A 21,486-nucleotide genomic window follows, 5' to 3' on the forward strand; every position below is an offset into this window, starting at 1 on the left:
TGACTGAGAAAGCAGTAGATGTTCTGATCCAGTTTGGCACCACATAATGTGAGTCAGGGTTCTCAACTATGGAATACTTTAAAAAACAAGTACAGAAACAGACTCAATACCAATGACCTCAGGGTTGCACGGTCTCAAACTGAGCCCAGAATAGACCTGCTTGTTAAAGTTCAACCAGCCACACACTTCATTAGGACTGTGTTGTGTTCTGTTATACATCTGTGTGACGGGATGAATGTCTTTTTCTAGCTCAGAATGAAAATTATTTGTGGTATTTTAACAGCAACAATTCGAACCTAAACAGATATGTCAGTGTGTTTAATGGGGAAAAATAAACATGAATTGCTATATACAGTATATGGGTATTACATTGCCCTTATGTCAGCCTAAAACAAATAATATTGTAATGTAGCATATTTATGTATAGTTGCATGTTTTCATAAGCTTGGGTCCTAGAAAAACACATTTTTATTTAGGTCCCAGGCTGAAAAAGTTTAAGAATCCCTGAGCTAAGTGGATGGGTCAATATTGTCTAGACATGTACACATGTTCATGAAATACAATAGATTGCTGTAATCCCCCCCGACACATCAAGCAAGGAGCAACAATAAAATAACAGTAGCGAGGCTATATACAGGGTATTACGGTACAGAGTCAATGTGGAGGCTATATACAGGAGGTACCAGTACAGAGTCAATGTGGAGGCTATATACAGGGGGTTCTGGTACAGAGTCAATGTGGAGGCTATATACAGGGTATTACGGTACAATGTGGAGGCTATATACAGGGTATTACGGTACAGAGTCAATGTGGAGGCTATATACAGGGGGTTCTGGTACAGAGTCAATGTGGAGGCTATATACAGGGTATTACGGTACAGAGTCAATGTGGAGGCTATATACAGGGTATTACGGTACAGAGTCAATGTGGAGGCTATATACAGGGTATTATGGTACAGAGTCAATGTGGAGGCTATATAAAGGGTATTACGGTACAGAGTCAATGTGGAGGCTAAATACAGGGGGTACTGGTACAGAGTCAATGTGGAGGCTATATACAGGGGGTTCCGGTACAGAGTCAATGTGGAGACTATATACAGGGGGTACCGGTACAGAGTCAATGTGGAGGCTATATACAGGGTATTACAGTACAGAGTCAATGTGGAGGCTAAATACAGGGGGTACTGGTACAGAGTCAATGTGGAGGCTATATATAGGGGGTTCCGGTACAGAGTCAATGTGGAGGCTATATACAGGGTATTATGGTACAGAGTCAATGTGGAGGCTATATACAGGGGGTTCCGGTACAGAGTCAATGTGGAGGCTATATACAGGGGGTTCCGGTACAGAGTCAATGTGGAGGCTATATACAGGGGGTTCCGGTACAGAGTCAATGTGGAGGCTATATACAGGAGGTACCGGTACAGAGTCAATGTGGAGGCTATATACAGGAGGTACCGGTACAGATTCAATGTGGAGGCTATATACAGGGAGTACCGGTACAGAGTCAATGTGGAGGCTATATACAGGGGGTTCCGGTACAGAGTCAATGTGGAGGCTATATACAGGAGGTACCGGTACAGAGTCAATGTGGAGGCTATATACAGGGGGTTCCGGTACAGAGTCAATGTGGAGGCTATATACAGGGAGTACCGGTACAGAGTCAATGTGGAGGCTATATACAGGGGGTACCGGTACAGAGTCAATGTGGAGGCTATATACAGGAGGTACCGGTACAGAGTCAATGTGGAGGCTATATACAGGGGGTTCCGGTACAGAGTCAATGTGGAGGCTATATACAGGGGGTTCCGGTACAGAGTCAATGTGTCCCCGGTTAGTCGAGGTAATATGTAGGTAGGCGTAATGTGACTATGCATAGATAATAAACAGAGTAGCAGCAGTGTAAAAAAAAATAATTGGGGGTGTGGACAATGCAAATAGTCTGGGTAGCCATTGTATTAGCTGTTCAGGAGTCTTGTGGCTTGGGGGTAGAAGCTGTTTGGACCTAGACCTAGCAAAGAAATATGACGTAACCATTTAAAAAGTTATGCCAATATTCTTGAAATCAACGGTGGCCATTATTTGAGCTGAAGTGAGAGAAAATACACTCCAACCTGGGAATGAAATGTTGCCTGTTCACATCTCATATCTCGCCTCACTACACTATTTGATCTTGCTACGTTAATTAATACATGATGTGTTAATTTTGGCACGGTGACCTGCCTACAATACCCACTGTAGTGTGTGTAGGTCATAAGCCCAAGGTAAATCAATAGAGCTAACTGGCTAGCTACTACTGTTAGCAAGCCCGATGGCCATGAAGAATCTACTGTACCTTGCGTTACATTAGTTTTAGATAATTTTTTCCTGTTTAACTAGCTAGCTGGCTTACGATTACGGTTCATATATCTAGCTGATAATTATGAAGTAAGATGTTAGATTTAGACAATAGACAAAACAAGATATACAAAAATCTATTGTTTGCATTGTCCTGGCTGCAAGAAGGGTCAGTGAATGGGGAGGTGCAGCGTGAGGTAATACAGTAGGAGGAGTGCTGCTCAGCGTGAGGTAATACAGTAGGGGGAGTGCTGCTCAGCGTGAGGTAATACAGTAGGGGGAGTACTGCTCAGCGTGAGGTAATACAGTAGAGGGGAGTACTGCTCAGCATGAGGTAATACAGTAGGGGGAGTGCTGCTCAGCGTGAGGTAATACAGTAGGGGGAGTGCTGCTCAGCGTGAGGTAATACAGTAGTGGGAGTGCTGAGGTAATACAGTAAGGGGAGTGCTGCTCAGCGTGAGGTAATACAGTAGGGGGAGTGCTGCTCAGCGTGAGGTAATACAGTAGGGGGAGTGCTGCTCAGCGTGAGGTAATACAGTAGGGGGAGTGCTGCTCAGCGTGAGGTAATACAGTAGGGGAGTGCTGAGGTAATACAGTAAGGGGAGTGCTGCTCAGCGTGAGGTAATACAGTAGGGGGAGTGCTGCTCAGCGTGAGGTAATACAGTAGGGGGAGTGCTGCTCAGCGTGAGGTAATACAGTAGGGGGAGTGCTGCTCAGCGTGAGGTAATACAGTAGGGGGAGTGCTGCTCAGCGTGAGGTAATACAGTAGGTGCAGCGTGAGGTAATACAGTAGGGGGAGTGCTGCTCAGCGTGAGGTAATACAGTAGGGGAGTGCTGAGGTAATACAGTAGGGGAGTGCTGCTCAGCGTGAGGTAATACAGTAGGGGGAGTGCTGCTCAGCGTGAGGTAATACAGTAGGGGAGTGCTGAGGTAATACAGTAGGGGAGTGCTGCTCAGCGTGAGGTAATACAGTAGGGGGAGTGCTGAGGTAATACAGTAGGGTAGTGCTGCTCAGCGTGAGGTAATACAGTAGGGGGAGTACTGCTCAGCGTGAGGTAATACAGTAGGGGGAGTGCTGCTCAGCGTGAGGTAATACAGTAGGGGGAGTGCTGAGGTAATACAGTAGGGGAGTGCTGCTCAGCGTGAGGTAATACAGTAGGGGGAGTGCTGAGGTAATACAGTAGGGGAGTGCTGCTCAGCGTGAGGTAATACAGTAGGGGGAGTACTGCTCAGCGTGAGGTAATACAGTAGGGGAGTGCTGCTCAGCGTGAGGTAATACAGTAGGGGAGTGCTGAGGTAATACAGTAGGGGAGTGCTGCTTAGCGTGAGGTAATACAGTAGGGGGAGTACTGCTCAGCGTGAGGTAATACAGTAGGGGAGTGCTGCTCAGCGTGAGGTAATACAGTAGGGGAGTGCTGAGGTAATACAGTAGGGGAGTGCTGCTTAGCGTGAGGTAATACAGTAGGGGAGTGCTGCTCAGCGTGAGGTAATACAGTAGGGGGAGTGCTGAGGTAATACAGTAGGGGAGTGCTGCTCAGCGTGAGGTAATACAGTAGGGGGAGTACTGCTCAGCGTGAGGTAATACAGTAGGGGGAGTGCTGCTCAGCGTGAGGTAATACAGTAGGGGAGTGCTGAGGTAATACAGTAGGGGGAGTGCTGAGGTAATACAGTAGGGGAGTGCTGAGGTAATACAGTAGGGGGAGTGCTGCTCAGCATGAGGTAATACAGTAGGGGGAGTGCTGCTCAGCATAAGATAATACAGTAGGTGGAGTGCTGCTCAGCATGAGGTAATACAGTAGGGGGAGTGCTGCTCAGCATGAGGTAATACAGTAGAGGGGAGTGCTGCTCAGCATGAGGTAATACAGTAGGGGGAGTGCTGCTCAGCATGAGGTAATACAGTAGAGGGGAGTGCTGCTCAGCATGCGGTAATACAGTAGAGGGAGTGCTGCTCAGTGTGAGGTAATACAGTAGGGGGAGTGCTGCTCAGCGTGAGGTAATACAGTAGGGGGGAGTGCTGCTCAGCATGAGGTACTACAGTAGGGGGGAGTGCTGCTCAGCGTGAGGTACTACAGTAGGGGGAGTGCTGCTCTAATATCATGTTTTATGTGTTCTCCACACTATCGTCCTCACAAGAACGTACTGAAGAGAACGTGGTGGGAGAATGTACTTGGAGCATGAGTGTGGAGTACGATAGTATGCATATTGAGACACAGCCTGTGTGTTTCCTCCCCAGGGGGTAAAACGGAATGCTCCGTGTGGACCAGGCCACGCCTCTCTGTTCCAGAACCTGCCCCCCCTGCCGGACTGCAACGATTCGCTGTCTGGGACAATGGGCTGCATGGATTGGTCGGCTCCATATGACCAGGGAGGAAGTAGATTAACGAATCACCACATGTCCGCTCCCTCTGGCCCCTCCCACTCGCCATCATCTTCCTCCGATGGAGACGAACCAAACGACAGCAGCCAGTAAGACACCTGTTACACACACACACCTGTTACACACACACACACACCTGTTACACACACACACCTGTTACACACACACCTGTTGCTTATGGTCGTCCATTGTATCCGATGATGACTTCTACTTCTGAGTTAACTGTGAATTATTTGGTAACTGTAGAGTCCAATCCAAGATCCACAAACTTTATTTCAGGTGGGGTATGTACAGTCTGTGTTGGTGGGGGCAGGCATGGTCGTATGTCTCCTGAGCTGTTTTAGCTGTCTGTGTGCTCCTCCTCCCACCTCTGTACACCGCTCTGGCAGAGCTACCGCCAGGCAGCAGAATCCTCTAGGTCTGTGGGTTTGATGTTGCACTTCTTCAGCAACGTTTTTAGCTGGTACTTGTAGAGCTTCATCTGCCCCCCTACAGACCGCTGGCCAAGATGTAGCTGCCCCCCTACAGACTGCTGGCCAAGATGTAGCCGGCCCCCTTACAGACCGCTGGCCAAGATGTAGTTGGCCCCCCTATAGACCGCTTGGCATGATGTAGATGGCCCCCTGTCACAGACCGCTGTCCAAGATGTAGCTGGCCCCCCATTATACGGACCGCTGTCCAAGATGTAGCTGGCCCCCCCTACGGACCGCTGTCCAAGATGTAGCTGGCCCCCCCTACAGACCGCTGGCCAAGATGTAGCTGGCCCCCATGCACACCGTCGGCCAAGATGTAGCTGGCCAAACAGGATCTGTTTTGGAGGGGGATCCCTGTTTTGGAAGACCCTGTGTCTGAGTTTCCCGAAGGCAGCTGATGCTTGATCAGCTGCCCACCTCATCAGGATCTGGTTTTGGTGGGCCAGCCCACCTCATCAGGATCTGGTTTTGGTGGGTCAGCCCACCTCATCAGGATCTGGTTTTGGTGGTCAGCCCACCTCATCAGGATCTGGTTTTGGTGGGTCAGCCCAGTTCATCAGGATCTGGTTTTGGTGGGTCAGCCCAGTTCATCAGGATCTGGTTTTGGTGGTCAGCCCACCTCATCAGGATCTGGTTTTGGTGGGTCAGCCCACCTCATCAGGATCTGGTTTTGGTGGGTCAGCCCAGTTCATCAGGATCTGGTTTTGGTGGTCAGCCCACCTCATCAGGATCTGGTTTTGGTTTTGGTGGGTCAGCCCACCTCATCAGGATCTGGTTTTGGTGGGTCAGCCCACCTCATCAGGATCTGGTTTTGGTGGGTCAGCCCACCTCATCAGGATCTGGTTTTGGTGGGTCAGCCCACCTCATCAGGATCTGGTTTTGGTGGGTCAGCCCACCTCATCAGGATCTGGTTTTGGTGGGTCAGCCCACCTCATCAGGATCTGGTTTTGGTGGGCCAGCCCACCTCATCAGGATCTGGTTTTGGTGGGTCAGCCCACCTCATCAGGATCTGGTTTTGTGGGTCAGCCCACCTCATCAGGATCTGGTTTTGGTCGGTCAGCCCAGTTCATCAGGATCTGGTTTTTGTTGGTCAGCCCGTCCTCATCAGGATCTGGTTTTGGTGGGTCAGCCCACCTCATCAGGATCTGGTTTTGGTGGGCCAGCCCACCTCATCAAGATCTGGTTTTGGTGGGCCAGCCCACCTCATCAGGATCTGGTTTTGGTGGGTCAGCCCAGTTCATCAGGATCTGGTTTTGGTGGGTCAGCCCAGTTCATCAGGATCTGGTTTTGGTGGGCCAGCCCACCTCATCAGGATCTGGTTTTGGTGGGTCAGCCCACCTCATCAAGTTTTCATCGAACCAGTCCTGATGTTTCCTACCTCTGTAGCCAATGAAGTGGGTCACTGCCTGATTTAGCACTGAGATAATAGATGCCCACTTCTGGTCCATGGGGTCCTCTGTGTTTAGAAGAGGCTCAGTCTTCTGGTCCTCTGGGTCCTCGGTGTTCAGACGAGGCCCAGTCTTCTGGTCCACGGGGTCCTCGGTGTTCAGAAGAGGCTCAGTCTCCCGCAGCCTTTCAGTGAGAGAGCTACAAAACTCTTCCCTTACTGCAGCTTTCTCAAGCCGGATATGGTGCAGACGCCTCTTACTGGACTTCTGCTGGCGTTGGGACGTATTCTCACCTGGAGTTTAGCCAGTACCACACCGTGATCTCTCCAGCATTCAGTACCACACCGTGATCTCTCCAGCATTCAGTACCCCCCCAGTACCACACCGTGATCTCTCCAGCATTCAGTACCCCCCAGTACCACACCGTGATCTCTCCAGCATTCAGTACCCCCAGTACCACGCCGTGATCTCTCCAGCATTCAGTACCCCCCCAGTACCACGCCGTGATCTCTCCTTCATTCAGTACCCCCCAGTACCACACCGTGATCTCTCCGGCATTCAGTACCCCCCAGTACCACGCCGTGATCTCTCCAGCATTCAGTATCCCCCAGTACCACACTGTGATCTCTCCAGCATTCAGTACCCCCCAGTACCACACCGTGATCTCTCCAGCATTCAGTACCCCCCAGTACCACGCCGTGATCTCTCCAGCATTCAGTACCCCCCAGTACCACACCGTGATCTCTCCAGCATTCAGTACCCCCCAGTACCACACCGTGATCTCTCCTCCAGCATTCAGTACCCCCCAGTACCACGCCGTGATCTCTCCTCCAGCATTCAGTACCCCCCAGTACCACGCCGTGATCTCTCCAGCATTCAGTACCCCCCAGTACCACACCGTGATCTCTCCAGCATTCAGTACCCCCCAGTACCACACCGTGATCTCTCCAGCATTCAGCACCCCACAGTACCACACCGTGATCTCTCCAGCATTCAGTACCCCCCAGTACCACACCATGATCTCTCCAGCATTCAGTACCCCCCAGTGTGGGGGCATCTATGATGTAGTCAATCAGGGGCCAGTGTTTGCAGCGTGGGGGCATCTATGATGTAGTCAATCAGGGGCCAGTGTTTGCAGCGTGGGGGCATCTATGATGTAGTCAATCAGGGGCCAGTGTTTGGAGCGTGGGGGCATCTATGATGTAGCCAATCAGGGGCCAGTGTTTGGAGCGTGGGGGCATCTATGATGTAGTCAATCAGGGGCCAGTGTTTGCAGCGTGGGGGCATCTATGATGTAGTCAATCAGGGGCCAGTGTTTGCAGCGTGGGGGCATCTATGATGTAGTCAATCAGGGGCCAGTGTTTGGAGCGTGGGGGCATCTATGATGTAGCCAATCAGGGGCCAGTGTTTGGAGCGTGGGGGCATCTATGATGTAGTCAATCAGGGGCCAGTGTTTGGAGCGTGGGGGCATCTATGATGTAGTCAATCAGGGGCCAGTGTTTGGAGCGTGGGGGCATCTATCTCCATATCCTGTTGTTCTGTCCCACCCTAGCGTTGAAGTCACCCAGCAGAAACATCTTGTCATTCCTGGGGATGTAGTGAATGGTAGATCAGTCCTTTGCCTCATTTTCAGATGGTAACGTTTGTGCACGAGACGTGTCACATGCACCCCCCTGTGTGTGCTGTGACGTTGCTACTTTTACTATAACATTGTTTTAGTCTTAGTTAGCACAAACCCTCTCCCCCTCACGAACCCTCTCCCTCTCTTCTCCCCCACGAACTCTCTCCCTCTCTCCCATCCCCCCACGAACCCTCCATCCCTCTCTCCTCCCCCCCCTACGAACCCTCTCCCTCTCCTCCTCCCCTACGAACCCTCTCCCTCTCTCCTCCCCCACCCACGAACCCTCTCCCTCTCTCCTCCCCCACGAACCCTCTCCCTCTCTCCTCCCCCCACGAACCCTCTCCCTCTCCCCCCCCACGAACCCTCTCCCTCTCTCCTCCCCCCACGAACCCTCTCCCTCTCTCCTCCCCCCACGAACCCTCTCCCTCTCTCCTCCCCCCCCACGAACTCTCTCCCTCTCTCCTCCCCCCACGACCCTCTCCCCTCTCTCCTCCCCCCACGAACCCTCTCCCTCTCTCCTCCCCCCACGAACCCTCCCCCCACGAACCCTCTCCCTCTCTCCTCCCCCCCACGAACCCTCTCCCTCTCTCCTCCCCCCCCACGAACCCTCTCCCTCTCTCCTCCCCCACGAACTCTCTCCCTCTCTCCACGAACCCTCTCCCTCTCTCCTCCCCCCACGAACCCTCTCCCTCTCTCCTCCCCCACGAACCCTCTCCCCCCCCACGAACCCTCTCCCTCTCTCCTCCCCCACGAACCCTCTCCCCCCCACGACCCTCTCTCCCCCCACGAACCCTCTCCCCCCACGAACCCTCTCCCCCCCCCCACGAACCCTCTCCCTCTCTCCTCCCCCCCACGAACCCTCTCCCCCCCCCCACGAACCCTCTCCCCCCCCCGAACCCTCTCCCTCCCCCCACGAACCCTCTCCCTCTCTCCTCCCCCCCACGAACCCTCTCCCTCTCTTCTCCCCCCACAAACTCTCTCCCCTCTCTCCTCCCCCCACGAACTCTCTCCCTCTCCTCCCCCCACGAACTCTCTCCCTCTCTTCTCCCCCCCTCTACGAACCCTCTCACTCTCTCCCCCTCACTAACCCGTTCTCTCCTCCTCTCTCCCCCTCACTAACCCGTTCTCTCCTCCTCTCTCCCCCGTCACTCACCCGTTCTCTCCTCCTCTCTCCCCCCTCACTAACCCGTTCTCTCCCTCTCTCCCCCGTCACTAACCCGTTCTCTCCTCCTCTCTCCCCCCTCACTAACTCGTTCTCTCCTCCTCTCTCCCCCCTCACTAACCCGTTCTCTCCTCCTCTTTCCCCCCTCACTAACCCGTTCTCCCCTCCTCTTTCCCCCCTCACTAACCCGTTCTCTCCTCCTCTTTCCCCCCTCACTAACCCGTTCTCTCCTCCTCTTTCCCCCCTCACTAACCCATTCTCTCCTCCTCTTTCCCCCCTCACTAACCCGTTCTCTCCTCCTCTTTCCCCCCTCACTAACCCGTTCTCTCCTCCTCTCTCCCCCCTCACTAACCCGTTCTCTCCTCTCTCCCTCTTTTCACTCTTTCAGCCATCTGACAGACAAGTCCTCCGGGTGGGACGATCCGGCCGGTCGGGGGAGTGGAGGGGATGGTTCCCACGGTAACGGGAGCGGGTCCAACATTCCATCGCTGTTGTCAATGGCGACGCGGAGTCATATGGACATAACCACGCCCCCTCTGCCTCAAATCAGCGCTGAGGTGTTGAGAGTAGCAGAACACAGACATCGCAGAGGACTGATGTATCCAGAGATATACCACATACTGACCAAGGTAACAGACACAGAGGACTGATGTATCCACAGATATACCACATACTGACCAAGGTAACAGACACAGAGGACTGATGTATCCACAGATATACCACATACTGACCAAGGTAACAAAGAGGACTAATGTATCCACAGATATACCACATACTGACCAAGGTAACACAGAGGACTGATGTATCCACAGATATACCACATACTGACCAAGGTAACAGACACAGAGGACTGATGTATCCACAGATATACCACATACTGACCAAGGTAACAAAGAGGACTAATGTATCCACAGATATACCACATACTGACCAAGGTAACACAGAGGACTGATGTATCCACAGATATACCACATACTGACCAAGGTAACACAGAGGACTGATGTATCCACAGATATACCACATACTGACCAAGGTAACACAGAGGACTAATGTATCCACAGATATACCACATACTGACCAAGGTAACAGACACAGAGGACTGATGTATCCACAGATATACCACATACTGACCAAGGTAACAGACACAGAGGACTGATGTATCCAGAGATATACCACATACTGACCAAGGTAACAGACACAGAGGACTAATGTATCCACAGATATACCACATACTGACCAAGGTAACAGAGGACTGATGTATCCACAGATATACCACATACTGACCAAGGTAACAGAGGACTGATGTATCCACAGATATACCACATACTGACCAAGGTAACACAGAGGACTAATGTATCCACAGATATACCACATACTGACCAAGGTAACAGACACAGAGGACTGATGTATCCACAGATATACCACATACTGACCAAGGTAACAGACACAGAGGACTAATGTATCCACAGATATACCACATACTGACCAAGGTAACACAGAGGACTGACGTATCCACAGATATACCACATACTGACCAAGGTAACACAGGACTGATGTATCCACAGATATACCACATACTGACCAAGGTAACAGAGGACTGATGTATCCACAGATATACCACATACTGACCAAGGTAACAGACACAGAGGACTGATGTATCCACAGATATACCACATACTGACCAAGGTAACAGAGGACTGATGTATCCACAGATATACCACATACTGACCAAGGTAACACAGAGGACTGACGTATCCACAGATATACCACATACTGACCAAGGTAACAGACACAGAGGACTGATGTATCCACAGATATACCACATACTGACCAAGGTAACAGACACAGAGGACTGATGTATCCACAGATATACCACATACTGACCAAGGTAACACAGAGGACTGACGTATCCACAGATATACCACATACTGACCAAGTCAACAGAGGACTGATGTATCCACAGATATACCACATACTGACCAAGGTAACAGACACAGAGGACTGATGTATCCACAGATATACCACATACTGACCAAGGTAACAGACACAGAGGACTGATGTATCCACAGATATACCACATACTGACCAAGGTAACACAGAGGACTAATGTATCCACAGATATACCACATACTGACCAAGGTAACACAGAGGACTGACGTATCCACAGATATACCACATACTGACCAAGGTAACACAGGACTGATGTATCCACAGATATACCACATACTGACCAAGGTAACAGACACAGAGGACTAATGTATCCACAGATATACCACATACTGACCAAGGTAACAGACACAGTGGACTGATGTATCCACAGATATCACATACTGACCAAGGTAACACAGAGGACTAATGTATCCACAGATATACCACATACTGACCAAGGTAACAGACACAGTGGACTGATGTATCCACAGATATACCACATACTGACCAAGGTAACACAGAGGACTAATGTATCCACAGATATACCACATACTGACCAAGGTAACACAGAGGACCGATGTATCCACAGATATACCACATACTGACCAAGGTAACACAGTGGACTGATGTATCCACAGATATACCACATACTGACCAAGGTTACAGACACAGACGACTGATGTATCCACAGATATACCACATACTGACCAAGGTAACAGACACAGAGGACTAATGTATCCACAGATATACCACATACTGACCAAGGTAACGCAGAGGACTGATGTATCCACAGATATACCACATACTGACCAAGGTAACACAGAGGACTAATGTATCCACAGATATACCACATACTGACCAAGGTAACAGACACAGAGGACTGATGTATCCACAGATATACCACATACTGACCAAGGTAACAGAGGACTGATGTATCCACAGATATACCACATACTGACCAAGGTAACACAGAGGACTGACGTATCCACAGATATACCACATACTGACCAAGGTAACACAGGACTGATGTATCCACAGATATACCACATACTGACCAAGGTAACAGAGGACTGATGTATCCACAGATATACCACATACTGACCAAGGTAACAGACACAGAGGACTGATGTATCCACAGATATACCACATACTGACCAAGGTAACAGAGGACTGATGTATCCACAGATATACCACATACTGACCAAGGTAACACAGAGGACTGACGTATCCACAGATATACCACATACTGACCAAGGTAACACAGGACTGATGTATCCACAGATATACCACATACTGACCAAGGTAACAGACACAGAGGACTGATGTATCCACAGATATACCACATACTGACCAAGGTAACACAGAGGACTGACGTATCCACAGATATACCACATACTGACCAAGTCAACAGAGGACTGATGTATCCACAGATATACCACATACTGACCAAGGTAACACAGAGGACTGACGTATCCACAGATATACCACATACTGACCAAGGTAACACAGGACTGATGTATCCACAGATATACCACATACTGACCAAGGTAACAGACACAGAGGACTGATGTATCCACAGATATACCACATACTGACCAAGGTAACAGACACAGAGGACTGATGTATCCACAGATATACCACATACTGACCAAGGTAACAGACACAGAGGACTGATGTATCCACAGATATACCACATACTGACCAAGGTAACAGACACAGAGGACTGATGTATCCACAGATATACCACATACTGACCAAGGTAACAGAGGACTGATGTATCCACAGATATACCACATACTGACCAAGGTAACACAGAGGACTAATGTATCCACAGATATACCACATACTGACCAAGGTAACGCAGAGGACTGATGTATCCACAGATATACCACATACTGACCAAGGTAACACAGAGGACTAATGTATCCACAGATATACCACATACTGACCAAGGTAACACAGAGGACTGATGTATCCACAGATATACCACATACTGACCAAGGTAACAGACACAGAGGACTGATGTATCCACAGATATACCACATACTGACCAAGGTAACACAGAGGACTGATGTATCCACAGATATACCACATATTGACCAAGGTAACAGACACAGAGAACTGATGTATCCACAGATATACCACGTACTGACCAAGGTAACAGACACAGACGACTGATGTATCCACAGATATACCACATACTGACCAAGGTAACAGACACAGAGGACTGATGTATCCACAGATATACCACATACTGACCAAGGTAACAGACACAGAGGACTGATGTATCCACAGATATACCACATACTGACCAAGGTAACAGACACAGAGGACTGATGTATCCAGAGATATACCACATACTGACCAAGGTAACACAGGACTGATGTATCCACAGATATACCACATACTGACCAAGGTAACACAGAGGACTGAGGGAGAATGAGGATCACTAAGATCACACAGGACACCAGATAGAACAGACTGACCCCCTGGCACATAGACTATAGCATCATAGATACTGGAGACTGAGACAGGGGTTCGGGATGCTGTGTCCTTGTCCAAAGTTACCCCCGGACAGGGCCAATCTGGCAGGATATAAACCCACCGAACGGACAGGAAGATCACATCAATGACTCAACCCATTCAAGTAGAGAATAGCGGGGGAAAAGCCTGGCAAGATGTGATGCTCCCCTCCAAGGGACGGCATGGAAGAGCACTCGTAAGCCAATGACTCAGCCCTCATGATAGGGTCAGAGGCAGAGAATTCCAGTGGAGAGAGGGGAGCCGGCCAGGCAGAGACAGCAGGAGACTGAGTCTCTCACATGGATAGGCAGACCATTTCATAAAAATGTATCTTTGTAGGAGACAGCCCTGCCTCCATCTTAGAAATTCTAGGGACAATAAGGAGGACTGTGTCTTGTGACCGTAGATACAGTGCATGCTGAAAGTATTCAGACCCCTCAACTTTTTCCAAATTTCATTACACCCTTATTCTAAAATTGATGACATTTTTTTCCCTCAACACAATACCCCATAATGACAAATCAGAAACTGTTTTTAAAAAAAAACATTTTTGCAAATGTATATTAAATAAACTGAAATATCATATTTACATAAGTATTCAGACCCTTTACCCAGCATTTTGTTGAAGCACCTTTGGCAACGATTACAGCCTCAAGTCTTCTTGGGTATGACAGTACAAGCTTGGCACACCTGTATTTGGGAATTTCTCCCATTCTTCTCTGCAGATCCTCTCAAGCTCTGTCAGGTTGGATGGGGAGCATCGCTACACAGCCATTTTCAGGTCTCTCCAGAGACGATCAGTCAGTTTGAACTCCAGGCTCTGGCTGGGCCATTCAAGGGCATTCAGAGACTTGTCCCGAAGCCACTCCTTCATTGTCTTGGCTGTGTGTTTAAGGTCATTGTCCTGTTAGAATGTGAACCGTCGCCCCCAGTCTGAGGTCCTAAGTGCTTTCATCTAGGATCTCTGTACTTTGCTCAGTTCATCTTTCCCTCAATCCTGACTAGTCTCCCAGTCCCTGCTGCTGAAAAACATCCCCACAGCAGGATGATGATGCCACCACCCTTCCCCGTAGGGATGGTGCCAGGTTTCCTCCAGATGTGACGCTTGGTATTCAGGCCAAAGAGTTCAATCTTGGTTTCATCAGACCAGAGAATCTTGTTTCTTATGGTCTGAGAGTCCTTTAGGTGCCGTTTGGCAAACACCAAGCAGGCTGTCATGTGCCTTTTACTGAGGACTGGCTTCCTCCTGGCCACTCTTCCATAAAGGCCTGATTGGTGGAGTGCTGCAGAGATGGTTGTCCTTCTCCACAGAGGAACTCTGGAGCTTTGTCAGAGTGACCATCGGGTTCTTGGTCACCCCCGATTGCCAGGCGGCCAGCTCTAGGAAGAGTCTTGGTGGTTCCAAACTTCTTCCATTTAAGAATGATGGAGGCCACTGTGTTCTTGGGGACCTTCAATGCTGCAGAAATGTTGGTCCCCTTCCCTAGATCTGTGCCTCGACACAATCCTGTCTCTGAGCTCTACAGACAATTATTTTGACCTCATGGCTTGGTTGTTGCTCTGACATACACTGTCAACTGTGGGACCTTATGTAGACAGGTGTGTGCCTTTCCAAATCATGCCCAATCAATTGAATTTACCTCAGGTGGACTCCAATCAAGTTGTAGAAACATCTCAAGGATGATCAATGGAAACAGGATGCACCTGAGCTCAATTTCAAGTCTCATAGCAAAGGGTCTGAATTCCTACAGTACCAGTCAAGGTTTGGACACACCTACTCATTCAAGGGTTTCTCTTCATTACATTTTTTTTACATTGTAGAATAATAGTGAAAACATCAACTATGAAATAACACATATCAAATCATGTAATAACAAAAAAAGTGTTTGCCAAAAAAAATATATTTTATATTTGAGATTCTTCAAATAGCCACCCTTTGCCTTGATTGCAGCTTTGCACACTCTTGGCATTCTCTCAACCAGCTTCACCTGGAATGCTTTTCCAACAGTCTTGAAGGAGTTCCCACATATGCTGAGCACTTGTTGGCTGCTTTTCCTTCACTCTGCTGTCGAACTCATCCTTAACCATCTCAATTGGGTTGAGGTCAGGTGATTGTGGAGGCCAGGTCATCTGATGCAGCACTCCATCACTCTCCATCTTGGTCAAATAGCCCTTACACAGTCTGGAGGTGTGTTTTGGGTCATTGTCCTGTTGAAAAACAAATGATAGTCCCACGAAGCGAATGAAAAACTAATTTGAATGATTCCACCTAAGTGTATGTAAACTTCTGAGTTCAACTGTATATAAGGTATTTACATTTAGACACTTTTGTTTGACCTGTTTTCTCTGTCATTATCTGGTGTGTAGATTGAGGGGTGAAAAAATGATTTCATACATTTTATATTAATACTGTAAGAAAATGTGAAAAAAGTGAAGGGGTCTGAATACTTCCCCAATGCACTGTATATTATGTTGGGAATAGTCCGTTATAAATTCCTCTGTCCGTCTAACTTCCAGCTCTGTCTGAACAATTTGCACATTCGGATCAAAGATGTTAATGTCATCACCCCTTTTGAGTTTCTTTGCTCATATATTTTACCACCCCCCCCCCAGTCCTTTTCCCAAACAATTATTTTTTAAATAATTGAATGAGTTCCCTGGCAATAATAGATATTATTTTCCTTCTCTTTTAGCCATGTAAATACTGACCGTCTTTTCTTAATATCTGCTAAGCCATTACAATTTTAACTGGCTATATTTTTTCACCATTTACCATAATGTGATACAGTTTTCAGTTCTGTTGATCATATTATATGTTTGTAAACCATTAGAAGGTACCATACTGATTGAGTGTCCATATAGCGGTACCATTAGAAGGTACCATACTGATTGAGTGTCCATATAGCGGTACCATTAGAAGGTACCATACTGATTGAGTGTCCATATAGCGGTACCATTAGAAGGTACCATACTGATTGAGTGTCCATATAGCGGTACCATTAGAAGGTACCATACTGATTGAGTGTCCATATAGCGTTACCATTTGCACTGCTACTGAGTAAAGCTCCAATTGTTCTCCACTATTCCACCCGCAAAATGCTCCCCCCCATCCCAATTTGGGTTGTCATCCCAGTGACTGGCAGACCACCCCTGTCCACCTGGATCCCAGGTCGTCCCAGTGACTGGCAGACCACCCCTATCCACCTGGATCCCAGGTCGTCCCAGTGACTGGCAGACCACCCCTGTCCACCTGGATCCCAGGTCGTCCCAGTGACTGGCTGTCCACCTGGATCCCAGGTCGTCCCAGTGACTGGCAGACCACCCCTGTCCACCTGGATCCCAGGTCGTCCCAGTGACTGGCTGTCCACCTGGATCCCAGGTCGTCCCAGTGACTGGCAGACCACCCCTGTCCACCTGGATCCCAGGTCGTCCCGGTGACTGGCTGTCCACCTGGATCCCTAGGACTCTGAGAGATCGGGCCCCATCCTTTAAAAAGAGCCCACAGTGCCTCCCACAGAACAGAAGCAGATTAATTGCCAAAAGCGTTTCCAACACCCTCACCTCGATTGTATTGTATACCGTTTACTTCAGGCTCTGACCACGTTTACCTTTGTCTTGGCTGCATATACGCTACTTAGGAGGAGGTGAGTACCAGGTCTGTGGGGAAAGGTAAGCATGCTGGCGGGCCTGAGGAGGAGGTGAGTACCAGGTCTGTGGGGAAAGGTAAACATGCTGGCGGGCCTGAGGAGGAGGTGAGTACCAGGTCTGTGGGGAAAGGTAAGCATGCTGGCGGGCCTGAGGAGGAGGTGAGTACCAGGTCTGTGGGGAAAGGTAAGCATGCTGGCGGGCCTGAGGAGGAGGTGAGTACCAGGTCTGTGGGGAGGAGGAGGTGAGTACCAGGTCTGTGGGGAAAGGTAAACATGCCAGGTCTGGTGGGGAAAGGTAAGGTAAACATGCTGGCGGGCCTGAGCAGGTCTGTGGGGAAAGGTAAACTGGGCGGGCCTGAGGAGGAGGTGAGTACTCTGGGGGAAAGGTAAGCGGGCCCTGAGGAGGAGGTGAGTACCAGGTCTGTGGGGAAAGGTAAACATGCTGGCGGGCCTGAGGAGGAGGTGAGTACCAGGTCTGTGGGGAAAGGTAAGCATGCTGGCAGGCCTGAGGGAGCCAAACAGAAGATGGGGGAGAAGAAAAGTGGCAAAAAGAGTGTGAAATATCCTGTAATTGGGGAGGAAGCCCTGATCAGGGGAGAAGTACGGGGGGGGGGCGAGGTGCCTGTGTTGGGGGGTGGTACTGTGTCATTGACTTTACTAAAGACAGGAATACTGAGGAGCTGCATTTGGGCTCAGCAGGGTTGTTGAACGATGTTCTGAATCAGTTCTGTCTAGGTGACACATGGAGAACTAAGTATCCTACCTCAAAGCCGTATACATGGGTGAAGGTGGTTGTGGGTAGGGTGAGCGCAGCTCGTTTGGATCATATCTATACAGAAAAATGAGAGCAATAGGCTAGTGAGGGCCTCCATTCTCCTTTGGGTTTTCAGACCATCCTGTTTCCATGGCACAGTTCTGTTTCACCAGGGCCCTGGGAGACTTCCTATTGGCTCAGCTCTGGTTCACCAGGGCCCTGGGAGGCTTCCTATTGGAAATTCAACATAAAGCCAGATGCCACGTTTTGCTCCCAGGGCTTTTGGGAGAGGTGGGAGAAGCTGAAAGGGGAGTCTGGGTCTCTAAATCGGTGGGATCTAGGGAAAGCCCAGATTCAGGTTTTCTGTCAGCAGTATACAGTCCAGGAGAGTACCGGGTCTGCAAGATAATCTATCTGAACTACGCAGGGACCTAGAGGAGAGGGTAACTGCTGTTATGGGGAGATGAGGGAGTCTGATGGGTGTCATCTGGAGATGGCTGCTCTCCCTAGGGCCATCTGGAGGTGGCTCCTCTCCCTAGTGTCATCTGGAGTGGCTCCTCTCCCTAGTGTCATCTGGAGGTGGCCCCTCTCCCTAGTGCCATCTGGAGGTGGCTCCTCTCCCTAGTGTCATCTGGAGGTGGCTCCTCTCTCTAGTGTCATCTGGAGGTGGCTCCTCTCCCTAGTGTCATCTGGAGTGGCTCCTCTCCCTAGTGTCATCTGGAGATGGCTGCTCTCCCTAGTGTCATCTGGAGTGGCTCCTCTCCCTAGTGTCATCTGGAGGTGGCTCCTCTCCCTAGTGCCATCTGGAGGTGGCTCCTCTCCCTAGTGCCATCTGGAGGTGGCTCCTCTCCCTAGTGTCATCTGGAGGTGGCTCCTCTCCCTAGTGTCATCTGGAGTGGCTCCTCTCCCTAGTGTCATCTGGAGGTGGCTCCTCTCCCTAGTGCCATCTGGAGGTGGCTCCTCTCCCTAGTGTCATCTGGAGGTGGCTCCTCTCCCTAGTGTCATCTGGAGGTGGCTCCTCTCCCTAGTGTCATCTGGAGTGGCTCCTCTCCCTAGTGTCATCTGGAGATGGCTGCTCTCCCTAGTGTCATCTGGAGTGGCTCCTCTCCCTAGTGTCATCTGGAGGTGGCTCCTCTCCCTAGTGCCATCTGGAGGTGGCTCCTCTCCCTAGTGTCATCTGGAGGTGGCTCCTCTCCCTAGTGTCATCTGGAGGTGGCTCCTCTCCCTAGTGTCATCTGGAGGTGGCTCCTCTCCCTAGTGTCATCTGGAGGTGGCTCCTCTCCCTAGTGCCATCTGGAGGTGGCTCCTCTCCCTAGTGTCATCTGGAGTGGCTCCTCTCCCTAGTGTCATCTGGAGGTGGCTCCTCTCCCTAGTGTCATCTGGAGGTGGCTCCTCTCCCTAGTGCCATCTGGAGGTGGCTCCTCTCCCTAGTGTCATCTGGAGGTGGCTCCTCTCCCTAGTGTCATCTGGAGGTGGCTCCTCTCCCTAGTGCCATCTGGAGGTGGCTCCTCTCCCTAGTGCCATCTGGAGGTGGCTCCTCTCCCTAGTGTCATCTGGAGGTGGCTCCTCTCCTTAGGGCCATCTGGAGGTGGCTCCTCTCCCTAGTGCCATCTGGAGGTGGCTCCTCTCCCTAGTGTCATCTGGAGTGGCTCCTCTCCCTAGTGTCATCTGGAGGTGGCTCCTCTCCCTAGTGCCATCTGGAGGTGGCTCCTCTCCCTAGTGCCATCTGGAGGTGGCTCCTCTCCCTAGTGCCATCTGGAGGTGGCTCCTCTCCCTAGTGCCATCTGGAGGTGGCTCCTCTCCCTAGTGCCATCTGGAGGTGGCTCCTCTCCCTAGTGTCATCTGGAGGTGGCTCCTCTCCCTAGTGTCATCTGGAGGTGCTGTAAGTTTTAATGTATTAGCCGCCAACTTAAGTTACTTAGGTAGCTAGCTAACATACCAGTACATACTGCTGTAATGATATGCTATGTGGTTCATAAGGACAGCGTAGCTAACTAACATACCAGTACATACTGCTGTAATGATATGCTATGTGGTTCATAAGGACAGCGTAGCTAACTAACATACCAGTACATACTGCTGTAATGATATGCTATGTGGTTCATAAGGACAGCGTAGCTAACTAACATACCAGTACATACTGCTGTAATGATATGTTGTTACTGTTCGTAAGAATAGCGTAGCTAACAAATTGTCAGCCAATATAATGTTTAACTTAACTTACTTGAAAGGTAATTACTTTATTACGTTGCTCAACACTGTGTTAACAAATCTGAAAATGTTCTGAAGCCACGTCCAGTTTAGAAATAGTTGCATTATGGGCCCTAAATCAATTACCTCTAACAGAGCTAGCCTGTCTCTCAGCAGTCTGGAGGCGGTGTAGCTGGGGGTTGCTCCTTCAGCTCAGTAACCCATACCTCTAACAGAGCCAGTCTGTTTCTCAGCAGTCTGGAGGTGGTGTAGCTGGGGGGCTGCTCCTTCTGCTCAGTAACCCATACCTCTAACAGGCTGATGGTGGTGTGGTCTTGGCTCTGGTGGTCGTAGGCAGGCAGGGGAGAGGATGGTCCTGTTGAGTTTATCTGGGCCTGAGCTCCTGTTGTTGGAGAGCCTGAGGTAAGGGGAAGTCCTGCACAGAAGAGCTGAGTGCAGCCTCACTGCCCTGGGCTCTGACAGTGTCCGTTCCGGTACACGTTTACCGGCACGTTTACCGGCACGTTTACCGGCAGAAACCTGTTTTCCTGGTCCTTTTCCATGTCCTCAAAAATGTGGATTTGCCTTCCCTGGCAGAGGCCTTTCTTTGTATGGATGACATGCCTGGTTACAGCTGTATGCCAGGCAGTAATGTGTTCTGTAAAATAACAGGTTCGTAACAGTCTGCTGTGTGAGCAGTCGGCAAAGAAGGTTTCCGGGTTCTCCCTCCAGAATTCTGTTTCAAATGGATTCTTCCCTTCTCTGATTTGATTTCTGCTGGAAATGTTAAAAAGGGGGGGAAGTCTTTCTCTGCTGGTGCTGCTAGCGCTGACTCAGTGGCCATGTTGCTCTGGTTACCACCAGGTAACAGTTGTCGCTAGCCAGTAAACTAGCTAACAATTTAACATTTGGCTAGCTAGCACGATTAAGATTGGCAGTGTGAGTTAAAAGACTAATCGTTTTCTCCTGTGTACAATTTAATTACCTATATATTTTTTGCTAATTTAATCTTGTAATTTTCTGGTTGTTCAGAGTGAGATTAACAGGTCAGGAGATGTTCGTCTGCATGACTGCGTCTTTCTTTCT

General features: G+C 49.7%; 1 protein-coding gene and 2 long non-coding RNA genes across 10 annotated transcripts in view; all 3 read left to right on the forward strand.

The window, feature by feature from the left end:
- The window catches only part of LOC118372962 (constitutive coactivator of PPAR-gamma-like protein 2), an 81,314-nt gene that overhangs the window by 21,303 nt on the left and 38,525 nt on the right, over positions 1-21,486 (forward strand). Inside the window, exons 7-8 of the mRNA XM_052481193.1 lie at positions 4,570-4,802; positions 9,746-9,986. Coding sequence (XP_052337153.1) covers positions 4,570-4,802; positions 9,746-9,986 — 474 coding nt within the window. The remainder of the gene's footprint in view (positions 1-4,569; positions 4,803-9,745; positions 9,987-21,486) is intronic.
- On the forward strand, positions 9,987-13,613 carry LOC127912302 (uncharacterized). Of its 4 annotated transcripts, none has more exons than XR_008081723.1 (3): positions 9,987-10,092; positions 11,140-11,592; positions 12,150-13,613. It is a non-coding gene; the product is annotated as an uncharacterized LOC127912302 (long non-coding RNA). The 4 variants fall into 4 exon arrangements; XR_008081724.1 differs by having other exon boundaries at positions 11,342-11,592; XR_008081722.1 differs by having other exon boundaries at positions 9,993-10,390; positions 11,193-11,592.
- On the forward strand, positions 19,107-21,485 carry LOC127912304 (uncharacterized). 5 transcript variants are annotated; one of them, XR_008081729.1, is made up of 4 exons: positions 19,107-19,221; positions 19,365-19,509; positions 19,567-19,740; positions 19,885-21,485. It is a non-coding gene; the product is annotated as an uncharacterized LOC127912304 (long non-coding RNA). The 5 variants fall into 5 exon arrangements; XR_008081726.1 differs by having other exon boundaries at positions 19,365-19,480; positions 19,625-19,740; XR_008081727.1 differs by having other exon boundaries at positions 19,365-19,480; positions 19,625-19,711.

The sequence above is a fragment of the Oncorhynchus keta genome, chromosome 27 (assembly GCF_023373465.1).
Source record: "Oncorhynchus keta strain PuntledgeMale-10-30-2019 chromosome 27, Oket_V2, whole genome shotgun sequence".
NCBI classification, from domain to species: domain Eukaryota; kingdom Metazoa; phylum Chordata; class Actinopteri; order Salmoniformes; family Salmonidae; genus Oncorhynchus; species Oncorhynchus keta.